This window comes from Arctopsyche grandis, chromosome 5, assembly GCF_051622035.1.
Source record: "Arctopsyche grandis isolate Sample6627 chromosome 5, ASM5162203v2, whole genome shotgun sequence".
Lineage (NCBI taxonomy): Eukaryota > Metazoa > Arthropoda > Insecta > Trichoptera > Hydropsychidae > Arctopsyche > Arctopsyche grandis.
Genome location: NC_135359.1, coordinates 4,082,630 through 4,107,735, shown reverse-complemented (window position 1 = coordinate 4,107,735; position 25,106 = coordinate 4,082,630). Strand labels below are relative to the sequence as shown.

General features: G+C 34.0%; 4 protein-coding genes and 1 long non-coding RNA gene across 7 annotated transcripts; 2 read left to right on the top strand and 3 right to left on the bottom strand.

The window, feature by feature from the left end:
- Nucleotides 1–3,076: 3,076 nt before the first annotated feature.
- Nucleotides 3,077–6,056, bottom strand: pasi2 (Protein). Its single transcript, XM_077430549.1, has 7 exons — nt 5,943–6,056; nt 5,524–5,600; nt 5,227–5,359; nt 5,026–5,155; nt 4,860–4,954; nt 3,949–4,185; nt 3,077–3,877 (listed from the first exon to the last, which is right to left on the bottom strand). Exons 2-7 carry the CDS (start codon nt 5,592–5,594, stop codon nt 3,776–3,778), a joined length of 768 nt encoding a protein of 255 aa, XP_077286675.1. The 5' UTR covers nt 5,595–5,600; nt 5,943–6,056; the 3' UTR covers nt 3,077–3,775.
- Nucleotides 6,057–7,364: 1,308 nt separating this feature from the next.
- LOC143912432 (sorting nexin-30-like) lies at nt 7,365–10,511 on the top strand. 3 transcript variants are annotated; one of them, XM_077431710.1, is made up of 5 exons: nt 7,365–7,652; nt 7,836–8,266; nt 9,058–9,196; nt 9,278–10,001; nt 10,076–10,511. In XM_077431710.1, exons 2-5 carry the CDS (start codon nt 7,901–7,903, stop codon nt 10,395–10,397), a joined length of 1,551 nt encoding a protein of 516 aa, XP_077287836.1. In that variant the 5' UTR covers nt 7,365–7,652; nt 7,836–7,900; the 3' UTR covers nt 10,398–10,511. The 3 variants fall into 3 exon arrangements, with proteins under 3 accessions (XP_077287836.1, XP_077287837.1, XP_077287838.1); XM_077431711.1 differs by having other exon boundaries at nt 7,565–7,746; XM_077431712.1 differs by having other exon boundaries at nt 7,583–7,742.
- Nucleotides 10,512–12,552: 2,041 nt separating this feature from the next.
- LOC143911939 (uncharacterized) lies at nt 12,553–14,498 on the bottom strand. The gene is made up of 2 exons (XR_013260602.1): nt 14,453–14,498; nt 12,553–12,868 (listed from the first exon to the last, which is right to left on the bottom strand). It is a non-coding gene; the product is annotated as an uncharacterized LOC143911939 (long non-coding RNA).
- Nucleotides 14,499–16,992: 2,494 nt separating this feature from the next.
- Nucleotides 16,993–17,556, bottom strand: LOC143912066 (uncharacterized). The gene is made up of 2 exons (XM_077431235.1): nt 17,504–17,556; nt 16,993–17,410 (listed from the first exon to the last, which is right to left on the bottom strand). The coding sequence occupies exon 2, from the start codon at nt 17,406–17,408 to the stop codon at nt 17,064–17,066; it is 345 nt and encodes a 114-aa protein (XP_077287361.1). The 5' UTR covers nt 17,409–17,410; nt 17,504–17,556; the 3' UTR covers nt 16,993–17,063.
- Nucleotides 17,557–19,590: 2,034 nt separating this feature from the next.
- On the top strand, nt 19,591–25,087 carry LOC143912431 (uncharacterized). Its single transcript, XM_077431709.1, has 10 exons — nt 19,591–20,210; nt 20,289–20,452; nt 20,541–20,708; nt 21,344–21,503; nt 21,587–21,657; nt 21,736–22,108; nt 22,739–22,930; nt 24,293–24,390; nt 24,471–24,578; nt 24,652–25,087. Exons 1-10 carry the CDS (start codon nt 20,123–20,125, stop codon nt 24,811–24,813), a joined length of 1,584 nt encoding a protein of 527 aa, XP_077287835.1. The 5' UTR covers nt 19,591–20,122; the 3' UTR covers nt 24,814–25,087.
- The last annotated feature ends 19 nt before the right edge of the window (nt 25,088–25,106 follow it).

The window sequence follows — 25,106 nt, the reverse complement described above, 5'->3', positions numbered from 1 at the left end:
TTACGTCCATCCAAAACAATGTTGGGGACGAAATGAAGACCTCGACCGTATCGGAAAATAAATATCATGGATTTACCCGTATTATAACGTGTAACGCGACGTTCTCCCGAGTGTCCCTTCAGTTAGTAGCAGTAGGAATAGTTAAGGTGGCACCAGTGACTTTACCGCGCCAACACCATACTCCTCTCGAGCAGTATCGAGAGCGACTCTCTCTACAGCCAGCCGTCAGCCGGGAAGGACCTCCCTAGCCAGCATCTCCGCCGAGCGTCTTCAGAGACGCCCAGAGATAGCCATCTTGTGTCCACACGAGGCAGTACGGAGTTTGTCTCCTGCCTCCCCCTCCCGCTGCTGTGACACGACCAGCGGTGCTTCAACGAGAAGACGACCGCAGAGCCAGCTTCCCGACCACGAGGAAGCTGTTATCAACGAAGACGATTTGCAGTCAAGAACCTCCCCGACTATATATATATATATATATATATATATATATATATATATATATATATATATATATATATATAACACTATCCCAAGGTTAGTCCACGTTTCCATATAACCCGACCCTTGGAAGAACGACATGAACGCCCTCTAGATCTTCCATCGCGAGATCAGATAAGCGCGCGTAAATCCGTTCGTTACAAACGCATATTATTTTCTGCAGCGTAATGCGAGCAAACTTCCAGGAGGCGATTCAGAGCTGACGGAGAAGGCGCCAAGATCACCATGTTGTCCGCGGTAATTGGACTATTCGTCACATTGGGGTGGTCACAAAGACAATTTTTGCCATGAAAATCGCGAATACACAATATTTGGCACTCAAGTTCTCGTTACTATGATAGTTATCGTTAGTATGATGGACTTTTCGGCTGCCAGATGTTCCGTTATAGAGATTTTAGTGACTTTGTGACGAGTAATTTGTGACCAGTAATCACCGAACCGTTGTCCGCATAGCTGATGTGGTTACTGCATTTTCCTCCTATGTGGCATCCAACTCCAGTGCAACTAATGAAAGCTCGACTTGAATAACTAGGAGGAATATATAATAGTGTAACATGGGAACACGAGAGAGAGTATCCGGTGTCTAAGTGCATTCGGGGGTGAACAATGGAGACCCCCGAATTGACCTAACGGGAATCAGTAAGTACCCGCTAGAATTCTCAGAACCAAGGGCAAGAGCGTAAGACTCACTTAAAACTGTACGTGTCTAGACAATAGATACATAAATGGGTCGGGGAAGCTGTGGTGAGCAACTTGTCATTTATAAGGAGGTACACACGCCATATCAAATTATTCTGGAGCGAGCGTTGGCTACGTGTGGACCTCCTGAATCAATTAATCATACGCTACCACTAAGCCAGCAGTTTGGCTTAGTGGTAGCGTATATATTTAGCACCACTGAGGTCAAAGGTTCGAGTCCTCGCCACTGCTGGTTAGATTTGGGGGTTTTGTGACTCCAAATCGATCGTTTCTCTATCAGAGTTTGCCAATTTTATCTGATCATTGCTGAAACGGTTCCTGAAAATTGGTATCAGATCTAATCCTGTTGTCACAAAAATCTGCCTGTGTATAATTTGTAATAATTATACACAGTAATCTGAAATCTATAGATATCTCTATAGACATCTCTATAATTTCGTATTTATTATATGTATAAAAATTGTATACAAAAAAAAATCTAAAAATAATCCATAGATGTCTCTATTATTATTATTTCTGATTAATTGTTATATGCTACATATTCTGATTGTATATGTATGTATTACTGTATTTCTGATTTCTGATTGTTTATGTATTCTGTATTTCGTTAACGTACACCCGTCGCATTGGAGCAAATCTATAATGGCGAGTGTATACTGATTTGAAACAATAAAAAAAAATAAAATAAAATTTAATAAATGCTTTGAAGCGACTTTGACCTTTCATTTGAATCCTGAACTCACCCCTACGCAACAATAGTGTAACGTAGAGTTTAGGTGATTGGTGCTCGTCGACCACTAGTTTACGAGCACTGATCATCCGAACTCGCGTTCGCGCCAAAAGGTCTCGCCGTACACAACAACCAATAAGATCTCGTGACCTATCGACCAATGACCTCTGCTGAGAGTACACGCTGCGTATAAGTATTGGACGGATCTGTTCCATGCTTCATTCAGAGCTGGATTGGAACAACAATAAACTATCTCTACCACTAATCGCTGCGTATTTTACTCCGATCTCGGAAACCTCTCTACACGCCCACGCTACAATAGTTTCTCATTTACCACCTAATCCTAAATAAAAACAGAAACAAGTCATAAATTACAGTACTCTCATGATTCAGGAGAAGTACCTTACTTTAAAAATACTTTATGCTGGATGTTAAACTTGGACATTGAACGTCAAGTTGCTATACGAAGTCCAATGCACTCAAAGAAGTATGGAACGTTGTATGCTTGGCATATCGAGGAAAGACAGAAAAAGGAATACGTGGGTGAAAAGTATGACAAGAGTAGTAGATATAGTGGATAGAGTGAAGAGATTTAAATGGCAATGGGCGAGCCACGTGGCTAGAAGAATGGACGAAATGTAGACAAAAGAAGTACTGGAATGGTACCCGAAAGAATGCAAAATGGTAAAAGGAAGACCACAGGGAAGGTGGGTAGACGAAATTAGGAATATATGTAGGGTGAGATGGATGAGAGTTGCGAAAAGCAGAGACGAGTGGAAGCGTGCCGAAGAGGCCTTCATGCAGCAGTGGATGGTGAATAGTTGTAGATGATGATGATGAATACTTTATACACATATCAAACTCAGTCACAAACATCGCAGCGTTTACTTACCAGAAAACTTCATTCAAAAACTCAAGATGGCCTTGAATAGGACCAAAATGAAGAGGAATGTAGGTATTAAGAATATCAGAGTAGAACGAACAAAAATATTCGATATATCTTAAAAGATCAAAACCATATGTCGCTCAAACTACTGATAAAGTGTCGCTCAACTACATATAAATACAAAACATGTTTAGATGCATTTGTACTAATTTAATTATTTCAAATATCATATGTAATGATAAATCGGAATAAAAAGGCTTGCATAATTTGTACTATATATTTATTAATAAAAAAATGGACGGAATTCAATGAAATAAAATAATCAAAAATTAGTAAAAATAAAGTAGCATATTTACAAATCGAGCAGTAAAATCTCAATAGGTATGCCTACAAATATAAAATAAAAAAATCAGATCTTTATATAATATTACTGTCAAATATACTTACATATGTATTTTTCTATAGATAAAGTCACGTCAAAAGGCACAATATTTTCAAAATTCTATAAAAAAAAAGCCAAATTCATTATGCAAAATCTTGTGCGTAATTTAACACGTTTAACACTACATATTAAAAAATAAGCATTTCTTATAAATACATACCAAGTAAAAAATTATTTTATTTTACAACTATATGTACTGTAGTGTGAACGTAAAATAAATGGTAGCATTTTTTATAATATTACAAATCATTTGATTACAACGAACACATATCAATCGATGAGTAAAATACTAAGAACGGTATAAATTCTCAACAGCCGCTTATTAACATAGAACTTACGATTAGCTCATAATCAGTTCAAAAATATAAATATCAATACATTGTATTCATAGTGCAATCATCCAGGAATGTATGCAAAATTGAAAAAATTAAAACAACGATAAAAAGTAATAATCAATGGCATAAAACTTTTGTAAAAACAATATACAAAAATTTTCATTCGACGATATACAAATCGACAATCAACCGACGGGCATCGTCGACACCGTGCTGTGAGGAGTCGTGGGACGAGAGCCGGCCAGCGAATGAGTCGTGGAAGCGTTCAAAGAAGCCATCGTACCCATCTAAAATGAAAACAAACACATTCTAACACATTTCAAAGCGACGCAACTCGCATATCGCAAAGTTTACTCACGCGAAGTTGTGCCAAGTCCTCTAATTTAGTGAGATCAGATAATTCGATGTATAAACTGTAGACGAGCAGCCACCCGTAAACACTGGACACTATGAATAGAATCCAGAAGAGCAGCATGAGCACGTTGTAGGCGAAAAACAGATCGTTCACGATAGCGGCGAAAATGAACGCAAACGTTCGGAACAACGTGAAAACGGCAAAGCAATATATCCACGGGACGATCTTCTTTTCATGCTCCTAAAATAATAAGTTGCATAATCCGATTAGCATAATTATTAATGTAAATTTTATATCATCATCATCATCATCATCTACAGCCATTCACTATCCACTGCTGGATGAAAGCCTCTCCAACACACTTCCATTCGACTCTGTTTTGCGCAACTCTCATTCATCTCACTCCACACATTTTCCTAATTTCGTCTATTCATCTTCCCTGTGGTCTTCCTTTTACCCTTTTACATTCTCTCGGGTACCATTCTAGTACTTCTTTTGTCCATTCTTCTAGCCACGTGTTTTCTTCACTTTATCCACTACTCTTATACTTTTCACCCATGTATTCCGTATCCTGTTTTTCCTCGTTATGCCAAGCATTCAACGATCCATACTTCTTTGAGAGCATTCACCTTCGTATAGCAACTTAGCGTTCAATGTCCAAGTTTCACATCCATACGTCATCACCGACAAAACACTATATAAATAGCATAAAATGAAATGAAATTTGTCGTCGTTTGAATATACCTTCATTTTTCTCCTACCTTCTGGCGTAAAACACTTCCAAAAATGAAAGAGTGCGAAATGAGAAAAAGAACAGAACACACATTATGATGTACAATAAAATAAAAATCAGGTTTGAACAGTGAACTAAACAATGATTGTTGCGACTTAATAAAAACGATATGATTACTTACTTTTCGCAAAGCATTGATCAACATTGTACTCGTAACGAAGACACACATTGCACCAATCAAAGAAAACAACGCGAATATAATCAACGCATTCCTCACTGAAAATAAATAGTAAAGTAAAAACAAATTCTACAATAACATACGAATGTGAATCGATGAGATTTAATACCGTGCATGTTTCCAATGTAGACGAATTCAAACGAAATTATATAATATCCGTAATGAGTAGATCCTGGAGCTGCCATAGATAAGCAATAAATGTCAAAGATTGACTCGGCCATGGTGAAAAGTGATATAAACTGTAATATAATAGAAAATATAAAGTAATGCTAAGCATTTCACATGATGTAATAATCCAAATCATACATACAATAGCCAAGACTCCCGTAAGAAGCGATCCTCGTTGAATATCGAGGACGACAGCGTCGTGTAATATCGGACGTTGATACCATGGTATTTTCACCGATCGCATCGATTTTGTAGATCTCAAATTCGTCGAAGACCTTAAAAAAGTTATAATAATTAAAGTGTATAATCAGCAAGCATCGAAAAATCGATAAATATTCACTGAAATTGAATATTGAGAATACGTATGAATAAAATTAGGCAGGTCAAGGTAAGGCCAGCAAATCCTAAAACGTAGTAATTACAATAAATGTTTGCTTACCGTCCGGTATAATGGGAATATACTGATGGTGTTGACCTGTAGGTCGACGGTGTTTTTCTTCCATAATTCATTTTGTACTGAAAAATACAATCAACACTTAATATACCAGCAATAATATACAATAGTATAATTGACACGTTAAGTAGTAGGTTATGTGCAGTTGCGAGTTGACTCATCGCATATAAATTTAAGGCTAATATAAACCAAATTATGTCAAAGCAGTTACGTTCTAACTTTTAACTTAATTCATTAAAAATATTCCTGAATTCAAACGCAATGACAATTCTACTGTGAATCTTTAATATTTGACAGATGCAATTGAACTTATAATAACATATCGATTTCGGTATTCATCACTAATGAGTATTCGATTATATTCTTCTTGATGCAAAATATAATGATGTTTGAGATATAGTTACCGTTTAAATTGCGAAAATGTGTCAAAATGAAGACTGTAAACAACAAATTGCTTATCGAGAGGGCGTGGCGTAGCACACACCCTACTTGTCAGTTACTAATAATATTGCCACTATAAAAATTATAAGTTTGCCAGTTAATAAAAATTTTATCAAACAAATCTTAAGATTCATATAAATAAAATTCAAATAAAATCGAGGAAACGCTACAGATTTTAGTCAATATGTAGTTATTGTGAGCAATGATCCTTTTCACTTTTAAACTAAAATATATTTAGTACAACCAATTAATTTGTAACGCGTTAAATCTATTCCACAAGAAAACGGAAAAAAGAACAATTTTTTTTTTTAAATCATAAGATAAAATAGGTTCGGTCAGGGATTTTTTTCTCATCTAACGCGGTGGAACGGCGTTCCGGCACCTTTTTTCCCTGCATTTTTTACAAACCTCTTTTAGGTCTGTTCATACCTATCCAGCACGACCCGTATTCTGCAGGTGTCATTCAAGTGCGGATAGTATTCTTTGGTACATTATATGGACGTATTCATACTCCATTCGCGCATGCGCATCCATATAGAATGTACCAAAGAATACTATCCGCACTTGCATGACACCTACAGGATACGGGTCGTGCTGGATGGTAAACGGACTACTAGTCATATGTGAACCAGTCACAGGACAACCGGTCGCTCTAGATCGGTCACACGTGATCACCCGTCACACTAAAACTGGTCATACCCTAAAACTGGTCACAACCTAAAATCAGTCACGAGAAAACTGGTTGACCGATTTTAGTGTGTGACCAGTTTTAGGGTGTGACCAGTTTTCTCGTGACCAGTTTTATTGTGACGGGTGATCACGTGTGACCGATCCAGAGCGACCGGTTGTCCTGTGACCGGTTCACATTTGACTAGTAATCACCGAACCGTGCTGGATAGGTATGAACAGACCTTTTAAGTTTCATTACGTTTCAAAAGAATAATCTATATAACATAATCTTTTCTAATAAAAAACTTGACAAGAACTGAGCTGCGGCATCTGTTTTTAAAAAAAAAAGCCCTGTATTCGGTGATTATTCCGCAAAAAGCGATCTCGTGCACGTCACTAAAATCTCGATCATGGAACATTTGGTACCCAAAAACTCCATCAATCAAAATATTGTGCTAAGAAGAAGGCAGATATTGCGTATTCGCGATTTTTTGACAACGATTGTGGTGTGCGCGATCGCAATTTGCACAATAATCCCTTTACCATATGGAACATATCATTACCATTACGTTTTCATTTTCTTTTATTTTTTTTTATATTTATTAAGAGTCTTTTCACTACGCCGATTCAGCCCATTGTGGAAGATTGATTTTTTTTTTATCAATTTACCATCAATTTGCGTTAATATTCCATTTTTATCTAAATGGCTAAAAACTACCGTATGGCCAACGACCAGTCAACGACACTTGTCAATCAATTGAGAGTGTAAATCTGATTCAACCGTACATTCTCTTAATTAGTAGATAAAAGAATTGTCACACTGTCAGAATTCTCGCTCTGACACAAAACGAATTATAAAAATCATCCCATCAACGTCATTAATTATGGCCGCACGCGATGACATTAGAACCAAAACAGTGAAGTGTCCCATCGTATCCTGCATCAGCGACGATCCTTTCAGCTGACACTCCTGAACTTCAAGTTCACTTTCAGACTCCTAAAATGTAACAATTGCACTATTAAGTAATCTTTTAAATGCCGAAAAATTAAATCCAATTTGACACGTACGCTCGTGTGCCCATTTTCAAAATAATGTAGGTGGGATTTAACTGTCAAAATCTGTGACACCCGGTCTTAAATGCAAATAACACTACCATTAGCTGACGACGTGTTAAATTTGATTTCAGACATGAAAAGTATGACTTTCACCTCATGACAGTCTCGTCAATTGGCCTCATTTGCTCTCTCCACGATGGCTTCTTCTGACGTGGACGATCAATGCGCTATCTTAGAAGTCACCTCAAAGTCAAAGAAAGTCAATTCTTCCTCCGTGAATAACTTGGACGGTTCCAACAACTCTAACAGTAGTTCTATTGTCGACGATGATGTCACACTACAATCGCCGTCTGCCGAGAGCATATCGACCTTCCACGACATGGACAAAACGATCGATCTCGTATTAGAGAATAATGTCGACATCGTAGCTAAAGTGGACGAACCTCAGAAAGTTGTCGAACCATGGGGTACTTATGTTACGTTTCGCATCAGAACGAAGACTACTCGGTGGGATGCGGAAGTGAGGGAATATACCGTTCGTAGAAGATACAATGATTTTAAGGTATAAAATTATTTGATATTTTATTAATACTTTCTATCATTACAATTGAGAGGAAGTGGGCAGGTTTAACCCTTTGAGTGTTGATGTCTTTTCTGTTGAAAGCCCGCCACGCTGAAAATTTCGCCAACATTTCCAACCAGAATTATTTAGAAATCCAATAGAAAACAGGTATAAAAATTGTAACTAATTCAAACAAACCCTAGATAACTACCGCTGAGGATTTCGAGTTTTGTAAATGTGTGTTTAGACTCTCTAATATATCTTGCAACACTATAAAATAAGCAAAAGCAGTCTTATAATGAATGTACTTTTCCAAAACTAGTTCCATCTTCTTCATTGTTGTTTAAATGTATTGTTCACAATTTAAAATACTCTGCAGTTAAGGATTTCCATCGGGAAATTCTGCTATGGTTATACTTTGTAAACCAGTCTTTATTAACATTGAGACGGATTACACGACCCATGTTCAATGCATTTTCTTTCAATGCTACCTGGAAAGGCTTAACGGGTAGTATTCTTGTTTATTTTTTACATACTCAAAAAACAACGCCGTATTTCAGGCTCATGGACTTGTTCAGCATTCAAAGGGTTAAAAGCGTATCAAAAACTGAGTACCGCTGAGATACGCATAAATATACATAATAAACACATGCTAATGGAATTGAACTGAATTATTTGAATACTAAAAATTATTCAAAAAAAAAAATTGAATACAATTCAAATTTTTAATGTATTTTACTTGAATTTATAACCTTGACAAAAACTTACCAATTTTTTTTAATAATTTTCAGGCTCTACGAGAAAGATTGGTAGAAGTGAGCTTGCAAGTTGTTCCTCCGTTACCCAGTCGACATACAATCATAGCACAATTGGATCGTTATTCCAGAGATTTCGTCCTTCAACGGATGGCACTTTTAAATATATTCATAAGTGAGAGTATTTCAATTGAATGAATTACTACAAATTGACAGAAAAACAAGACAAAACTTAATCAATGTCCATTTATTTCAGAGCGTTTAGTGTCTCACTCGATTTTAACTCACAACGATGATCTCAAAGTTTTCCTTACGGCAACGCCTATCGAATTCAGCCACCATTTTAAATCCAAAATTGGCTACCTCGCGAGCATTTCGGACTCCCTTTACAGTCTGGCATCGCCTAACGGTACTCCCAATCTGAGCAGCATCACATGCCGCGTCCGCGACCCGGAATTTTCAGCCGTAACCGACTACATGACCAGCTTGTACGAGAAGCTCAGTTATTTCAACTCGGTATCGTCCCGAATCATCAAAGAAAGATCCGACATATCCGCAGAAATGCAAGTGATACGGCCCATCTTAGAGAGCTGGTCTCAGACGGAACGCTTCAACCGGGACACGTTAAAAATAAACCCGCAAAAGACTGCAGATATCAATCAGCAGGCTGATGATGATTTCCCATTGGGAAGTATATTGAAAAAAATGGCTAAACCATTCCACGTTATATCTGCAGAACAAATTAAATTAACTAAAGAGTATCCGTATATTATTTCAAATCCTATTAAGGAATACCTTTTGTATATACAAGCCGTTAAAGAGAAGCTATCTAGGAGAGATGCGTTACAAGCTTGTTTAGAAGGAGCACAAGAGAAGCTGACTAAGAAAAGAGAAAAAATATCAAACGGTGGAATTCCATCGCAGCAAATGAGTCCTCAATTACCAAAGCTTGCGCAAGAAGTTGAAGATTGTCACGATAGGTGTTTACATGCTTTTGATGTTCCATGTTTGTTGTTCCTTATTGCATAGCAACTAAGCTTTGTATTGGTTTCAGATTGCAGTGTGCCTCGGAAGCTCTCAGAAGTGACCTTTACGGTTGGCAGAGGCAAAAGAAAACAGATCTCAAGATGCTGCTGGTTGAAATGGCCAGGAAACACATCGAATTTCACGAGAAATCTCTGTCGTCGTGGGAGGTAGTCCTGCCTAATCAATCAACGTACAAAATGATGACTGATCCTAACTTGCTCGCGTCCTTCAATCATAGCAATCATTCGTTCTCGCCGTTGACCAACTTCTCGAGTCACGATTCGAGAAACACGTCTCACATATCGGTAAACCCATCGAACGAAACCACCGATTGGGAAAATATAGAATAATTTACTATATATAATACATATATTATATATCCGCTTTGTTATATTACATATACGTATATTCCATGTTTTTTTCTTAATATTATATTGTTTGAATATTTAATTTATTTTATATAGCTGGCTTTTTTTTTTGTTGAAGAATATTTGTCGTTTCTAGTCAATGTTAACTATGCGTAATAATGTTGAATTTTTGGAGTATGTTCACGTCGCTTCCACAGCAATAATAGTATATAATTAATCGGTATTAATAAATATGTATATATTTTTTTTAATATTTGATCCAATACTATCGTTTGTGATGCAAATATATATATATATATTATGCTTACGTCTGAATATATTAAGCATTTTAAGTACAAAATTTTCTAGCGACAGAAGTTACTCTTAGTGATAGTAAATTTTTAATGTATTTAAAATCAAAAAAATGTTTCACTTTAACCCTTTGAGTGCTGACGTCTTTTCTGTTGAAAGCCCGCTGAACGCTGAAAATTTCGCCAACTTTTCCAACTAGAATTATTTTGTAATCCAATAGAAAGCAGGTATAAAAATTGTAGCTAATTCAAACAAACACTAGATAACTTTCGCCGAGGATTTCTAGTTTTGTAAACGTGTGTTTAGACTCTATAATATATCTTGCAACAATATAAAATAAGTATTTATATGTATTTTTCCAAAACTTGTTCCATCTTCTTCATTGTTGCTTAAATGTAATGCTCACCATTTAAATGCCAAGCCACACTAAAAATACTCAGCAGTTAGGGATTCGCATCGAGAAATTCTGCTATGGTTATAAATTCAGAAATTCCGGTATAAATCAGTCTTTATAAACATTGACACGGATTACACTACCGATGTTCATTGCTACCTGGAAAAGCTTAGCGTGTAGTATTCTTGTTTATTTTTTGCATACTCAAAATACAACGCCTATTGGCCTATTTCAGTCTCATAGACTTGTTGGCAAAACGCAAATCGGCGTTGATCAGCATTCAAAGGGTTAATCACATATTTTTCTTTAAATTTTAGATCTAATTTAGATGTCCGTCCCGAAATCTTGCATAATAAACATGCTCCAAAATTTGTAACAAGACTGTCATAACACATTCCAATCGTTATTTTTTTATAAAGCATTTATTTTTGTTCATTTTTTGCACACTACTAAAATATTTATACCCACCAGAAACGTTCAATAATACGCATTATATTAAATTATTATATTATCGCAAGTACTTATTGAAGTATTTCAAAGGAAACTATGATAATACATACATACTATATATATGTATTTATTGGCAATTTACATTAGATCTTTTTTTGTTGTTTTGATGTTCTAATAATGTAAAAGACAATGCAATTAATAATGACAATAGGTTTTCGAAATTTTTGAGATTCTTACAATATTTGAGATTATATGTATAATACGTTGAGAGATTTGTGTGTTTCGTGTGCGTTATATATATATATATATATATATATATATATATATATATATATATATATATATATATATATATATATATATATATATATATATATATATATATATATATATATATTTAAATTTATAATATTAATATTAAGCCATATTTATATGAAGCACTCAAGTGGCCACTTAATAACGTCGACTATGATTTTGCAATATTGAATTAAGAAAATCATACATTTATACATATTGTTGTGATAAATAAGGATTAATTCGCTTAAATGGTTCAGTGCAATAGTTTCGTTTATTTTTGTATATCCAGTATTAATCTATTTAAATGCATGTTATATATTTTTTATTAGTTTTAATTTATTGCCTATATAAATATACACGTATAATAATATGTATACATACATACATATTGCAACGATTTGTTTGTATATTATTTGTTGTTTTACTTATTTTTTTTTTTTGAAACCAATGTTTATATAGTACAAATCTGGATTGTTTATTTATCGATTTTTGTATTATTTATTTATTATATATACACATAGTAAACAAAATCCTGCCTTAGTCCATGACATATGACTTGAATATTTGATAAATGTGTAATTTATTTATTATAATAAATACATTTCACAAACATGGGGTTTGTTTTATTTTTCGGTCTATCCGAATGTGTTGAATGTCATCGGTGTTTCTATTTATTATGAAAAATGCATGTTTTTTTTTATTTTTAAATGCTTTATTTCTGTTAAAATTATTACATTGTTGATTAAAATTACAAATTAAACGATTTGACAGGTTTTGTTAGTTCTACATTAATTGGCCTTGGGCATATTGACCGTGTGCTGCCTTGCTATTTCGGTCAGCTCTTCGCTCAGCTCTCTGATTAATTTTAAATGCTCAGTGTCTACAATCACGTCCTTTATCAGTTCTTTATACAATTTTCTGTTGTCTTGTTCGTTGCCGTCGATTGTATCTCTCCATTTTTGGACCTCTTTGTATTCAAGCGGCGATGGCTTGAGGTAACGCGGACTCATCACACCTGGAACTTTATTTTAAAATTCAATAATACATATTTTCCACAAAATTATTGTACATTTTAAACATTATTTGAATCTTTACTCATTTAACACCGATATGAGAATCAAAATAATACATACAGTCATATTCTATCACAAACGAATACTAAAATATCGAAATTCGTAGTATTATGAACTATTTTTGCAATTTTTTGTAATAATTTTGTTTCATTACAAAAAAAAACAATTTTACAAACCTTTAGATACTGTTTTAGTTTTAGAATTTTATTATTATTATATTTCTATAATATTTTTTTTGATGAATGTTTAATTGAAAGTCATTTTTAAATGGTAGCTAGTCATACATAGTTGCTTTTGCAAATAACAATAGACCGTTCCACTAGTGTTCAAAGCAAGAGAGCAAAAAAATGATGGTTTTTCTAAGAAATTAACAAAAGTGAATCATTTTTTGTGCGAAAAGAATCCATTCACCGCCCAAGACTAGTCATTATAAGTGCTCTTGTGTAGTGTCAGTGAATAGGTGTATAACATGTTGTCACACTGCATTCAATAATAAAAAGACCCTTTTGCGTGCTTCTGTGTGAGTACGGGAACGCGCCAACTTTCAGTAACAGACCTATACAGCCATGGACAAATGAATGAGGCCACTTGTAAAAAATGGTTTTGGTCGAAAACACTCAGGTATTTGAATCAACCAATTCCTGCATTGTATCTTATTATGAATTCCTATGTTGTTTAACCCCAGTTTCTCTTCTTTGGTTGCTTATTATTTAAAAAAAAAACGAAATTGTCCATTTTACGCAAATCAGTGTGTCTTGAAAAATGGTTTATTCGCGTTGTTTTTATCGTTTCCATTTATTTATTTGGTTTTTTAAATGAAGTACACCTTCTTTAATGTAATATTGCCAAAAACATGGGAGGGGAACAGGGCTCAGATCATTTTAATACAATTTCAAAAAGTCAGGATAGAAAAAATTCCAAACTTAAATTATCCCTGTGTGCGTTCCAAACGATATTAAAAGGATACAGTGACATTTTTTCTATAAAAAATCGATCAAAAACCGAAAGAATATGGAAGAGAGCACTGCGTAAGATCTCATTTTAACGACCATGTCTTTTAAAATCCCAAAAACGGATCCTCCAAGCTAACTGGAAAAGTGAAAAGGGAATGAAATGTAAAATTTTCTTCGTGAATCATAAAGAGACGTCTGTATTACGGGTTATCAAATCCAAAAAGTATGGAATTTAGATCACACTGCATCCTACTATGAATTCCTGTATTGTTTAATCCTACTTATTTATTTTTTGGATTGCTTATTATTTAAAAAAATATATATGAAATTGTCTATTTTACACAAATCAGTGTTTCATCGCGCTATTTTTACCTTTTTCCGTTTTTGTTTACATTTAATATACGTATGTAATACATTTGTCCATGGCTGTATATAAAGTCTAGACCTGTTTTTATTACTCTTATATTTGACATATTTATCTTTGAAACAACACAAATATTTTTTATTGTGGTATGAAATATAGTAATTTGGAAAATTCGTTGGAATCAATGCAATATAAATACTATATAAGTCACTAACCTGGCATTGTTGAAACTTCAGTTCTGTTTGAGGAATGAAATGTAATATTTCTAAATGGGCTTCCTTCCTTATATACTTAAATACTTTTTGGGAACTTCCTCGTAGAATAAAAACATCGTAATTTAAAGTTTAATATTTATTTTTAGGTAGGATCTCATGGTTAGAACATGGTAGCAGGAGTGATGATAAAAGGTATGCTATCACTTATAAATATATTATTATTTATTGGGAAGTACTTTCTAGTATCATTTCCAGGTACTAACTACATACTGTCTGTCAGACATGATCCTAAGCATTCACTTTGAAGTGACTTTCGCTTGTACATATTGACTTCATCAAATTTGTATCCCATTCATTGAAATTTGCAATTGAAAAAATGCTTTTGGCCTATCGACAAAACATTTCAATTAATGCACTATTTGATTAATAGTTGTGATAATGTTTGTCTTCGCAGCTCAACATAAAAAATTCGGTTTAATGTCAAAGGTGTCATTGTTCTGTTTACATTGAATACATTTCAAATTGAAATTTATATATACTATTTTTACATTATGGCATTGTGGGAAACGTTAAAATTTAAATGTGCATTTTCATTTGGAGCCTTTCCAGAATTAGGAGTCTAATGAACCCCAACTCATACATAAATGCATATTTATATAAATTATATACAATTTGAATAAATATATTGTATGTATGTAGTCCTACCAGTTTTTCATACATTTTTAACTAATACTGGTTGTATATAATATATATGCATATATATAAAATGTACACAAATACATATGTATATACATATATACATATAATGGTAATACTCAACAGAAAATTTGCATAAGTTCGAATACGAAAGCATTCAATCAATATGTTTAACTAGTGTTGTGCCCGTTGATTTCAACGGGTGGCTTCGGAAAGGAATTGATACATGAATTGAAATAAAGTTATATATTAACTGAGCCCGGCATGCGTTGCAATGCCAGAATAAGGCATGCAATTCCCGTTCCCATTTCCATTTCAAGTGATGGTTGGAGCTCAACTAACGTCTCTTCAACGCCGTGTCGTCATAAACCAACTGGTAACGTGGTTACCAACGAACACATTTCCTTGACTACACAATGGCGCTTCAAACTTTCGCGGCGGTGAAATCGTAATTACGAATATTATTATTAAGAGGATATTTTTTCCCATTTTTTTTACACAGTAAGCTTCCCAGACATGCATAGAACAAATCCTGAAAGTTCGATCGTAATCGGTTGAGCGGTTTAGGAGCCTATGCGAGACAGACAGACATTCAATTTTATATATACAGTAACGGTCAATGAAAAAGTGTCCACCTTAAAAATGCGTATTTTTAAAATTAATTTGCTCTAAATAATTTTTTTAATTTATTTGCCCCCCAAAAAAAGTATACATACTTGCATTTACCGTAATTTGAAAGTGACAACGTTTTCATTGAACATTACTGTATATATAGATATAAATATATTGTAAGGTAATTTGTAGACATGCGCGTGTACGTTCTGTTCATACCTATTCAGCACGACCCAGCAGCAGCAGGTATCCTGCAAGTACGGACAGTATTCTTTGGTACATTCTATATGGACGCGTATAATTCGTGAATATGCATGCGCGAATGGAGTATGAATGCGTCTTGAGTATGAAGTTGAGTGCGCGCATTACACGTCCACCGATACAACCCGTTCGAAATTATGAATGAATGTGTATGTTTCTTCCTGGATGTGTGTATGTGTCACCCGTCGCTCGGCCTGACGTCACATGACGCTCCACCCCCCCCCCCACCCTCCCCCCCCCAATTCCCCACGTATCCTCGACCACTCGACTCTGATTGGCTGTGTCTCCACGGTCCGGCACATACCCACATTGCGTCCGTTTTTATATATAAAACTAGTGGTTTTACCCGGCTTCGCTCGGTACTTGTAATATAAAATTTAAACATGGTAAATCTAATAGTAAGCATTCATTTATTTTTTTATTAAATTTATTTGAATCGAAAAAAAATAATATCCAACAATATCGATATCGTCGTCGGCTGCGGCTGCGCCCCATAAGGCTGCGCCCCCTTCGGGGCCCCACGGGGCTGCGCCCCTTGTGGCGCCCCTGGCGGGGCCCCATGAAACTACTCGCCTTGCGCCCCCGCGGGGGTGAATCCATTGAATCGAACAAAATCAAATCGGCGCCTATGGATCGAAAAAAAAAAAATCGAATCACGTGTTCGATGACGTCACCGATCTATGGACGACGAACGAAGGATATATACATACATACAAAGTCTCTTTCCAAATTATATATTAGATTATAACTAGTATATTGACATAAACATTGATTAATTCATAGTGGAATAGCGTTGAATATAGAATATGACAAAAACTACATAATTATATACTATTATAGTCCAAGATATATGTGAATAATGTTAAGATGTCATTAAACATTGAACATTGAAAGGCTGACCTGACCTTAAATCTATTAATGACCCGAGGCATAATGTAAAAAAATGTACAAGATGTGTTTTTTTGGTTCAAATCAGTTTACTATTTGCTAATAATCGGTATAATTGTTTTTAAATAACATAAATATTTAAATAACGCACTGTTTAATTTCCCACTTGTCTTCTCATCTCTTCGACAGCTTCCCGTCTTACTTTGATTTTGTTCAACAAATTTGAGTTTTTGTCTATTTGCGCTTTCTCTTCAGAGATGACTTCTGCAATAGTCGGCTGGACCTTCGGCTCCAAAGGGACCTGAACCGCCTGCTGTCTGGCTTTTAGCATTAATTCGTCACTAATTATCTTTACATTTTTCATGTACTCCACGTCTATGGCCATGCCCTTCATTGCTTCAATGAAATGTTTTCTGCTCTGGATTCCGTTCACGAACACTGTTTCTGACCAATTTTTGAACGCTTCATTTTTGGCAACTGTTTGCTTGGAGGATTCCATTGCTGAAATCTAACGAAATGTTTTCATATAGTTTTTTAGATTTCATAAATAAAAATGGTGTTGATTAGATAAGTAAAGATGGTGTTGTTACTAACCTGTAAGTACGGTACTGTTCCAGTATCACGGTTTCACTGCAGAGACAAGTTTTAATATAATTTTCGAAAATGCTTGCATTTATATATCTAAATAACGACCTTTCTCAAACTTGAGACAAAGAAGCAAAGCATCTTAATTGACAATTTATAAATTTCTTCACAGCAAGGAATTTTTTAACGAGTATTTCCCATGATGTCATTCCGGGTTTTTCCCTTGGGCGACACCTATGGTATTAAACTTGTGCATATATAAATTTGAAATCATATTTTGCCAGCAGTATGGCTCAGCGGTTGCGTTTATGTTTAGCACTGAGACGTTACCGGGCTCGATCCCGTGCTAATCTTTAATACTGCTGGTTAGACTTGGGTATTTGTGATTCCCAGTCGATCGTTTCTTAGCAGAGTTTGCCAATTTATCTGATTTCATTGTTGAAACGATTCCTTCAACAAATTGGCAAAAACTTTCCTACCCACTATGTCACCAATATCTGAATTTGATTTATGTACAATATGTAGAAATTTATTTACAAGTATAAATCCATAGATTTCTCAATGGATTAACTCATTAAATAATTAATAGTTAATTTAGTGTTCTTCAGCCTCTGGAAATTCAGCGATTTATGTGATAAAACATGCTGCAATGTTTGTAATTGGCTAGGAAGGCGTATTGGGGTTTACCTGTTAGGCCTTCCTGTAAATATATATGTAAAAAATAAATAAAATATACATATGTACATAGTTCAACATTTTTATTAAATTCAATATATTTAATTTAATCGATAGATTTATTGCGATATACAGATCATTCTACCCACTATGTCACAAATATCTGATTTTGATTTATGTACAATATATAAAAATTTATGTACAAGTCTAAATCCATATACATATGTCTCTGTGGATTGATTAATTAATTAATAGTTAATTTAGTTCAGCCTCTGGAAATTCAGCGATTTATGTAATAAAACATGCTGCAATGTTTGTAATTGGCTAGGAAGGCGCATTGGGGTCTACCTGTTAGGCCTTCCTTGTATATATCTACATATGTAAAATAAAATAAATAGTATTAACATAGTGTGTAGAATGGTTTTTGTCAAATTTGATGAGGAACAGTTTCAACAATGAATCGGATAAATTGGCAAACTCTGATAAGAAACGATCGACTTCGTCACAAATGTCCAAGTCTGTCAAGCAACACTACAGAAATACTCGGAATAAATCATTTTCAATCGAGGTGAACTCACGTGATCGAACCCAGCGACTTAACTTTTTGAATAACTTTTGCAACTGGCATTCTCTGGAGATATTTTTTACATACCTCCTTTAGGTTTCACTTACGATTACAATTCAGGAAAAAGTTTGCCTCTTATCCGATCGTTTTCATACTTTGCCATATTGTTAATTTTGGTCATCAATTTAAGTAAATGGATCCTCCGCCATTACGATGGTGCAAAATATCGTGTAAGACGCGTTTGAAATTTGAATTTCTGAAAAGTGACTGACGTCTATCCAGTTCTTAGTTTTAAACATAGATGGCGGTAGTAAAATAAAATTATTGGTATTTTTATTCATAACAATAATTTTATATAAAAATTATTAGTGTAAACAGCTTAAACATGGCGAATCTAATAGTAAATATGCATTTATTTTTTTTATTAAATTTATTTGAATCGAAAAAAATATAATATTCAACCAATTGCATTGTCGCCATAGAAACTTTGTATTGTTTACGAAATTCCCAACCAAAGATACAAACTTACATACAAAATCTCTTTCGAAATTATATATTAGATATAATCCTATTTTTCGCAATTGGTCATGAAATAGATTAATCAATGTCAAAAAGTGGTTCATTCTTATATTTTGCATACATTGCATATGCAATAAGCATTTTCAATTAATTTCGTATTAATTAAACATTAGTACTATTTCAGAAATTTGTTTACAGAAATGAGTTCCCATTTTATTTCATTTTTATGAAAGTTCCCATTGTTTTTCATAACAAATAAGAATATACATATATATATATTTCTTGAAAGATTATTTGTGTTTGTAAAGATTATTTGTGTTATTTATTTTGTTATGCATATTATCAATACAGTTGAATTAAATATTATTATTGTGTATTTAAATAATTTTGGCAATCAAATAATAATTTGAATACGTATATCTGACTTTTGGCACGGAATTAATGATTCGAAATTTAATTATTCTAAATTTTGAAAGCGACTAAATTTCAATACATTAACTTTCATTAATTTTCAATGTCTTACTCGTGATTTTTTCTATTATATGATAATCATATTTAAATATTCATATGTGCATATTTAGGTATAATTATATCATATTTAAATCACAAAACTAATATTACATATACATATGTACATATAATATGTGTCATCTATTTTTTTCTTTTAATACAAATATGGATTTTTAGAACTACGATGGAAAACTCACTGTTGTGAATTTTCCCGTTACTATAGTAACACATTTCTGTTTAACACAGACATGACATTTTCTTCAATACGGCTGAAACAATTGCTCATTACATTCGACAAAGGTATGACCTTAACAAACCAAAATTATTTCAACACCAGTACATAAATCTTGCAGCATAAGATGAGGGAACATTCAGAACCGTTTTACTACAATCAGCAAATTTTCATACCGCCCAATTTTCCTCATTTGCTCAAAGTGTATGCGAAAGGTTTGTAATACTCGGAGAACATCACTCACTTTTCTTACTTTTTATGTACATTATTCATTTAACATCGTGAAATTTCAGCCGCCATCAGAACCCAACCCTACGATCTCTTAACTTGGTCGGCATCCTACTTTAGAGCTTTGGCCGATGGAAAACTGCCACCGATTAAGACTCGACTTGAATATCCAATCTTACGAAGTAGAGGTGGTCTCAGTCCGGGCTATCTCAAACTTTTAATACAGCAAGTGAGCTTTTGTTGCAATTTAGATATACATACATACATACATATATTCGAATGTAAGACATATTCTATTGAATTTTTGTGCATTTTAGTTTTCAGGTTCAACTGAAGTTGAAAAACTGTTACTTGAAAAAACTTGGACTGGAATTTGCCTAAATGACAATGAGCTAAAGCAAATTTTATGCCTTGCTGGAGTTTATAAAGAATCCAATTTTGCACTATACAAGTTTGTGGCCGTTGCTGCTGGTTTTCTAGCAAAGGTTTTCAATGATTTTACTTTGCATTTTATCAATGGTCGCTTCTTGAATCATCTTCGGTTCGCAGACGATATATGTTGTTTTATTAGCTCGCGATCCAGCTGACCTACTTAACAGACTAACACAGCTGGACAGGGAAAATAGGAAAGTAGGATTAAAAATTAACGTAGATAAGACCAAACTATGTAATGTTCAATAGTTATTGCATGCCTGACAGCATCTCATTATATGATAAACCAGTAAAAGTAGTAAATAAGTATTTATATTTAGGTCAAATAATTGACATGTCCGGTAGTAAACACAAGGAAAGACAGGAAGCGGAACACGTGGGTAAGAAGTATGACAAGGGTAGTAGACATAGTAGATAGAGTAAAAAGATTGATATGGCAATTGGTGGGCCACGTGGCTAGAAGAGTGGACAAAAGAAGTGCTTGAATAGTACCCGAGAGAATGCAATAAGGTAAAAGGAAAACCACAGGGAAGATGGGTAGACGAAATTAGGAATATATGTAGGGTGAGATGGATGAGAGTTGTGCAAAACAGAGACGAGTGGAAGCTTGTTGAAGAGGCCTTCAACCAGCAGTGGATGGTGAATGGCTGTAGATGATGATTGTTATTTTATTTTGTCTATTTTCCAGAGTCTCACGCAAACAATGATTATGCTCTGTGAACTTTTCACCATTGAACCTGATGGTGGAAGTGCGGCCATATCGTCTGATCTATTTGTGGATTTATATACCTTTTTGACAGCCATTGATGCTTCCAAACAAAATAAGTTCATCGATGGATATTTGGAAGGTATGTATATATGTAAATATTTATGATTTGTAAAGCTTAACAGTATTTTTTGAATAGAAATAATAAAATTGTGATATTTTTAGGCACGACGAATGCAGAAAGTCAGATTGAGGCTATTAAAAATGATAAAAATTCTGAAAGCGTTCCAAAAACCGTAAGTGTATAATAAATAGTAGATCTTTGAACAGTTTTCATTCAAATTTATTGTTGTATTCATACTATTCTTTGACAGGATGACGTTGAAAGTGTTGAAAAAAAGTCGTTCTCCATAGCCGATATACAAGAAGACATAATTGAAACGTCGGACGATACTGTAATATTCGATGATTTGAAAGAATTCGTAGATAGAAAGGATCTAAGTAGTTCTCAAAATGAAAGCGAAGAGGTCGTAGAATCTTCAGATAACAATCCAATCACATCTACGGATACTGATGATGCACATGCTAGTACTCAATCTGAAACGGAGAGCACTCAATCCGGCTCGCCAAAGAAGTCCATGAGGTCGTCAGTTAAGTTTCACGAAATAACTGAACAAGAATCGATGTCTTTCGATGATGGATACAAATATTCTCAAGATGAATTTGAAACTTCTGATAGTCCTACAGGTATGATTTATGAATATGTTTTTGTAATTGTTTGGATAAATGTATAAATATATATATGTACTGTATAAAGGAAGGTATTTATTTATGTATTTGAGTACTTATTGATATATACTTGTGAACTCCATGTTCAGACTCAACTATGTCCGCTTCAAGAAATCGCACGGTAGTCCTTCGAGTATTTTCTGAAGACGGAGAGAAAATTGATTCGCTTAGTGCCATGTCTATGCGTGAAGGTTCACATAATCGTCCAACATTTTTTATAGTCATGATTCATTGGCATGTTTCTTTTTAATTTTTCTTTTCTAGAAATTCACAGGTGCATATATTATTATAGTTTGTAGAACATACACAGCTGTAGATCGGCATTGTCAAACTTACATATTATATTTTAAATTCACTAACATGAGATTCCTTTTCCAATTAGCATTATTTTTCTATATTGATATGTGTATGTAGAAAGTAAAGCTTTTAAATGTTCAACACATAATATAAGAAACACACGAATTTAATTGATTCTGGAAAGATATAAGAAATTCTGTAGAAGAGGAATCTGACACAATAGTTTTTAGATGCTTTTTAGTGTTGTTTTTTCCTTTTTAATATTTGTATTGAAAGCTATGATTTTTTCAGGAGAAGTTCCATCACCACAACGTCAATCCAATGATGGCGAAGAAATGATTACCGAAAAGAAAGATGTGTCCATTGAAGAGAGACAAGCTATAATAGATGAATTGCAAAGAAATAAAGATGAAAAAATTAAAAATATGGAAGAGATCATGAACTCAATAGATGATTTGGCAGAAAAATCGCAAAGTTCTATTGGTAATCTTTTTAAATTATAAAAACACAATTTGTACATGATTCTAACCAGGGCCTGCTCAAAGGTGCAACAGAATAGGCACGTGCCTAGGGCGCCATAGACATGGGGTGCTGCGAGGTGCCCCCATTTTTCTTTTTTTGATTATTAAATTGAAAAAATATAAAAAATAATAAGATGACTTACTTTTGAACTTATAAAACATTCTTTAATCAACTTAATTTTTCTACTCGAAGTAACAATACTGATTGTAAAATATTATAATTTACGAGGAACGCAGGAAGTCACTGTCAAATATCAACGACTCACCAATAAAACTTATAAAACAGCAAACTGTCATCAGTACAAATGGTAATTTGAAATTGTATTTTATATAAAATACCGTTGAAACACATGTATGTATACATACATACATATATAATATATCAGGGATGGATTTGCTTCACGAAATTAAATATCTTAACCAATCATATTCGAAAGAAAAAATTTCAACCTACAAAATTTTTCAATTCATTTTTGAATATAAAGTGCTGTCTTCATTGCTGAATTTATTCATAGTTATCCGTTTTTTATTTTATTTTATCCACTTTTATACATAAAACGCGCCTATTTTGCATACAAATTTTAAATTTTATTTTTGTCTTAATATTTCTTCAACATAAAATTTTAAGAACTTTCATGGAATTTATTATTTTAAAATTTGAGGGGGTGGGGGGGGGGGTTGCTGAAACCAATCTGCCTAGGGACGTAATGTACCCTCGGGCCGGGCCTGATTCTAACATAGTTTTTCTTCCATTATATGGAGTCCTACCCATATGACTCATTCATTGAAGATTGAGAGAATCGAAAAACAGTTTTTCAGATATCTTTATATGAAATTGTATGGTTGTTATCCTTGGCTATATCCTAGTGCATTCTTATTAGGGGCGCTAGCCTTCAACTCATTGGAGTCTCGTCGTGTTATGTTTCTGGGAATGCACTTTTATAAGCTTTTAAATGGGATAGTACGCAATCCTCAGATTCTTAATGAATTTAAGTTTTATGCACCTAGTAAGTTCAGGGACCTGAGGAATTGTGATGTGTTTTCTCCTCTTGTGCCTCGCACAAATATGTTGGCAACGTCTCCAATATCTAGAGCGATATATCTGCTCAAGCGGGTTGCTGGTGAAATTGAACTCTTCAATCAACGCCAGTGGTTGATTTTATCAATTATAAATGTCAATGATTTTTCCATCAAGATATAACAGTTATTATTATTATGATGTTATGATTGTATGAATGGTCACAGTGACACGTTAGAGCTCTCTGTAATGTCACTGTGGCTAATATGCTAAAAATAAAAAATATATATGTATATTTCGTTTTAGAAAAGAAGTCTTCTACCGCAAGCGATGAATTCATCGAAAATGAAAGGAATAGTACAGAACAACCGAAGAAAAGTATCAGCGTTGAAGATAAAGTTGATGTTATTATAATATTGTATATCTATAGTGGAATATATTAAAAATGTTTCGTATTTAAATGCAATTTTACTATAAATTACAGGTGAATCCAAATGCTAGAGGAGTTGTCAATCCGATATTCAAAGGTTTGTTTGATAACGTAGTTGACAAAATGTGTGTCGTCAATGCTTTCAAGGAAAGGGAACTCGAGGTGATTGATTACCGCTTTAAAGCATTCATAGCTTGACGCAAATGTGTATTTTATATTTCAAAAATGCTTTTAGACAATTGTCGTGCCCCCGATTCCCGGCATCGGACCCATCGTCGACGACGCAGTGGTCGACGAATTCTTGAAATATGTTCGTGAAACTGCGGCAGATCAATGCGACATGTTTATGCCTAGAGATATACGACACTATTTTTGTCCGCCACTTGAGAAAATTTAAATTTTTTCTTTTATACCTACATTTGTATCTGTTTTCCTTTATTGGGTGTATTTGTATTGTCCACTGTCTGGCTATGAACTACATCGTAACATCCAATAATCAATTAAAAATGCAATATGTAGTAGTTTGCACCTTATTTGTTAAATATATATACCTATATAGAATGGAATGAAATTCACTTGTTAGCTATTTTTATATAGTTTATATAAAATGAAGTAAAAATGCAATGTGAATAATTTTACATTTAATAAATTTAGAAAATATTGAATTAGTCTATATATTACATTTTCTTT

What these genes read in the sequence shown, in the direction of transcription:
- pasi2 (XM_077430549.1), bottom strand. Translation starts at nt 5,594, where the DNA reads ATGAATTATGGAAGAAAAACACCGTCGACCTACAGGTCAACACCATCA. An exon ending in TATTCCCATTATACCGGACG is followed by an intron (nt 5,360 to 5,523) that starts GTAAGCAAACAT and finishes AACTTTTTTAAG; the next exon opens with GTCTTCGACGAATTTGAGAT. An exon ending in TTACGGGAGTCTTGGCTATT is followed by an intron (nt 5,156 to 5,226) that starts GTATGTATGATT and finishes ATTATATTACAG; the next exon opens with TTTATATCACTTTTCACCAT.
- LOC143912432 (XM_077431710.1), top strand. Translation starts at nt 7,901, where the DNA reads ATGGCTTCTTCTGACGTGGACGATCAATGCGCTATCTTAGAAGTCACC. An exon ending in GAAGATACAATGATTTTAAG is followed by an intron (nt 8,267 to 9,057) that starts GTATAAAATTAT and finishes AATAATTTTCAG; the next exon opens with GCTCTACGAGAAAGATTGGT. An exon ending in ACTTTTAAATATATTCATAA is followed by an intron (nt 9,197 to 9,277) that starts GTGAGAGTATTT and finishes CATTTATTTCAG; the next exon opens with AGCGTTTAGTGTCTCACTCG.
- LOC143912066 (XM_077431235.1), bottom strand. Translation starts at nt 17,408, where the DNA reads ATGGAATCCTCCAAGCAAACAGTTGCCAAAAATGAAGCGTTCAAAAAT.
- LOC143912431 (XM_077431709.1), top strand. Translation starts at nt 20,123, where the DNA reads ATGAGGGAACATTCAGAACCGTTTTACTACAATCAGCAAATTTTCATA. An exon ending in GCTCAAAGTGTATGCGAAAG is followed by an intron (nt 20,211 to 20,288) that starts GTTTGTAATACT and finishes GTGAAATTTCAG; the next exon opens with CCGCCATCAGAACCCAACCC. An exon ending in TCAAACTTTTAATACAGCAA is followed by an intron (nt 20,453 to 20,540) that starts GTGAGCTTTTGT and finishes TGTGCATTTTAG; the next exon opens with TTTTCAGGTTCAACTGAAGT.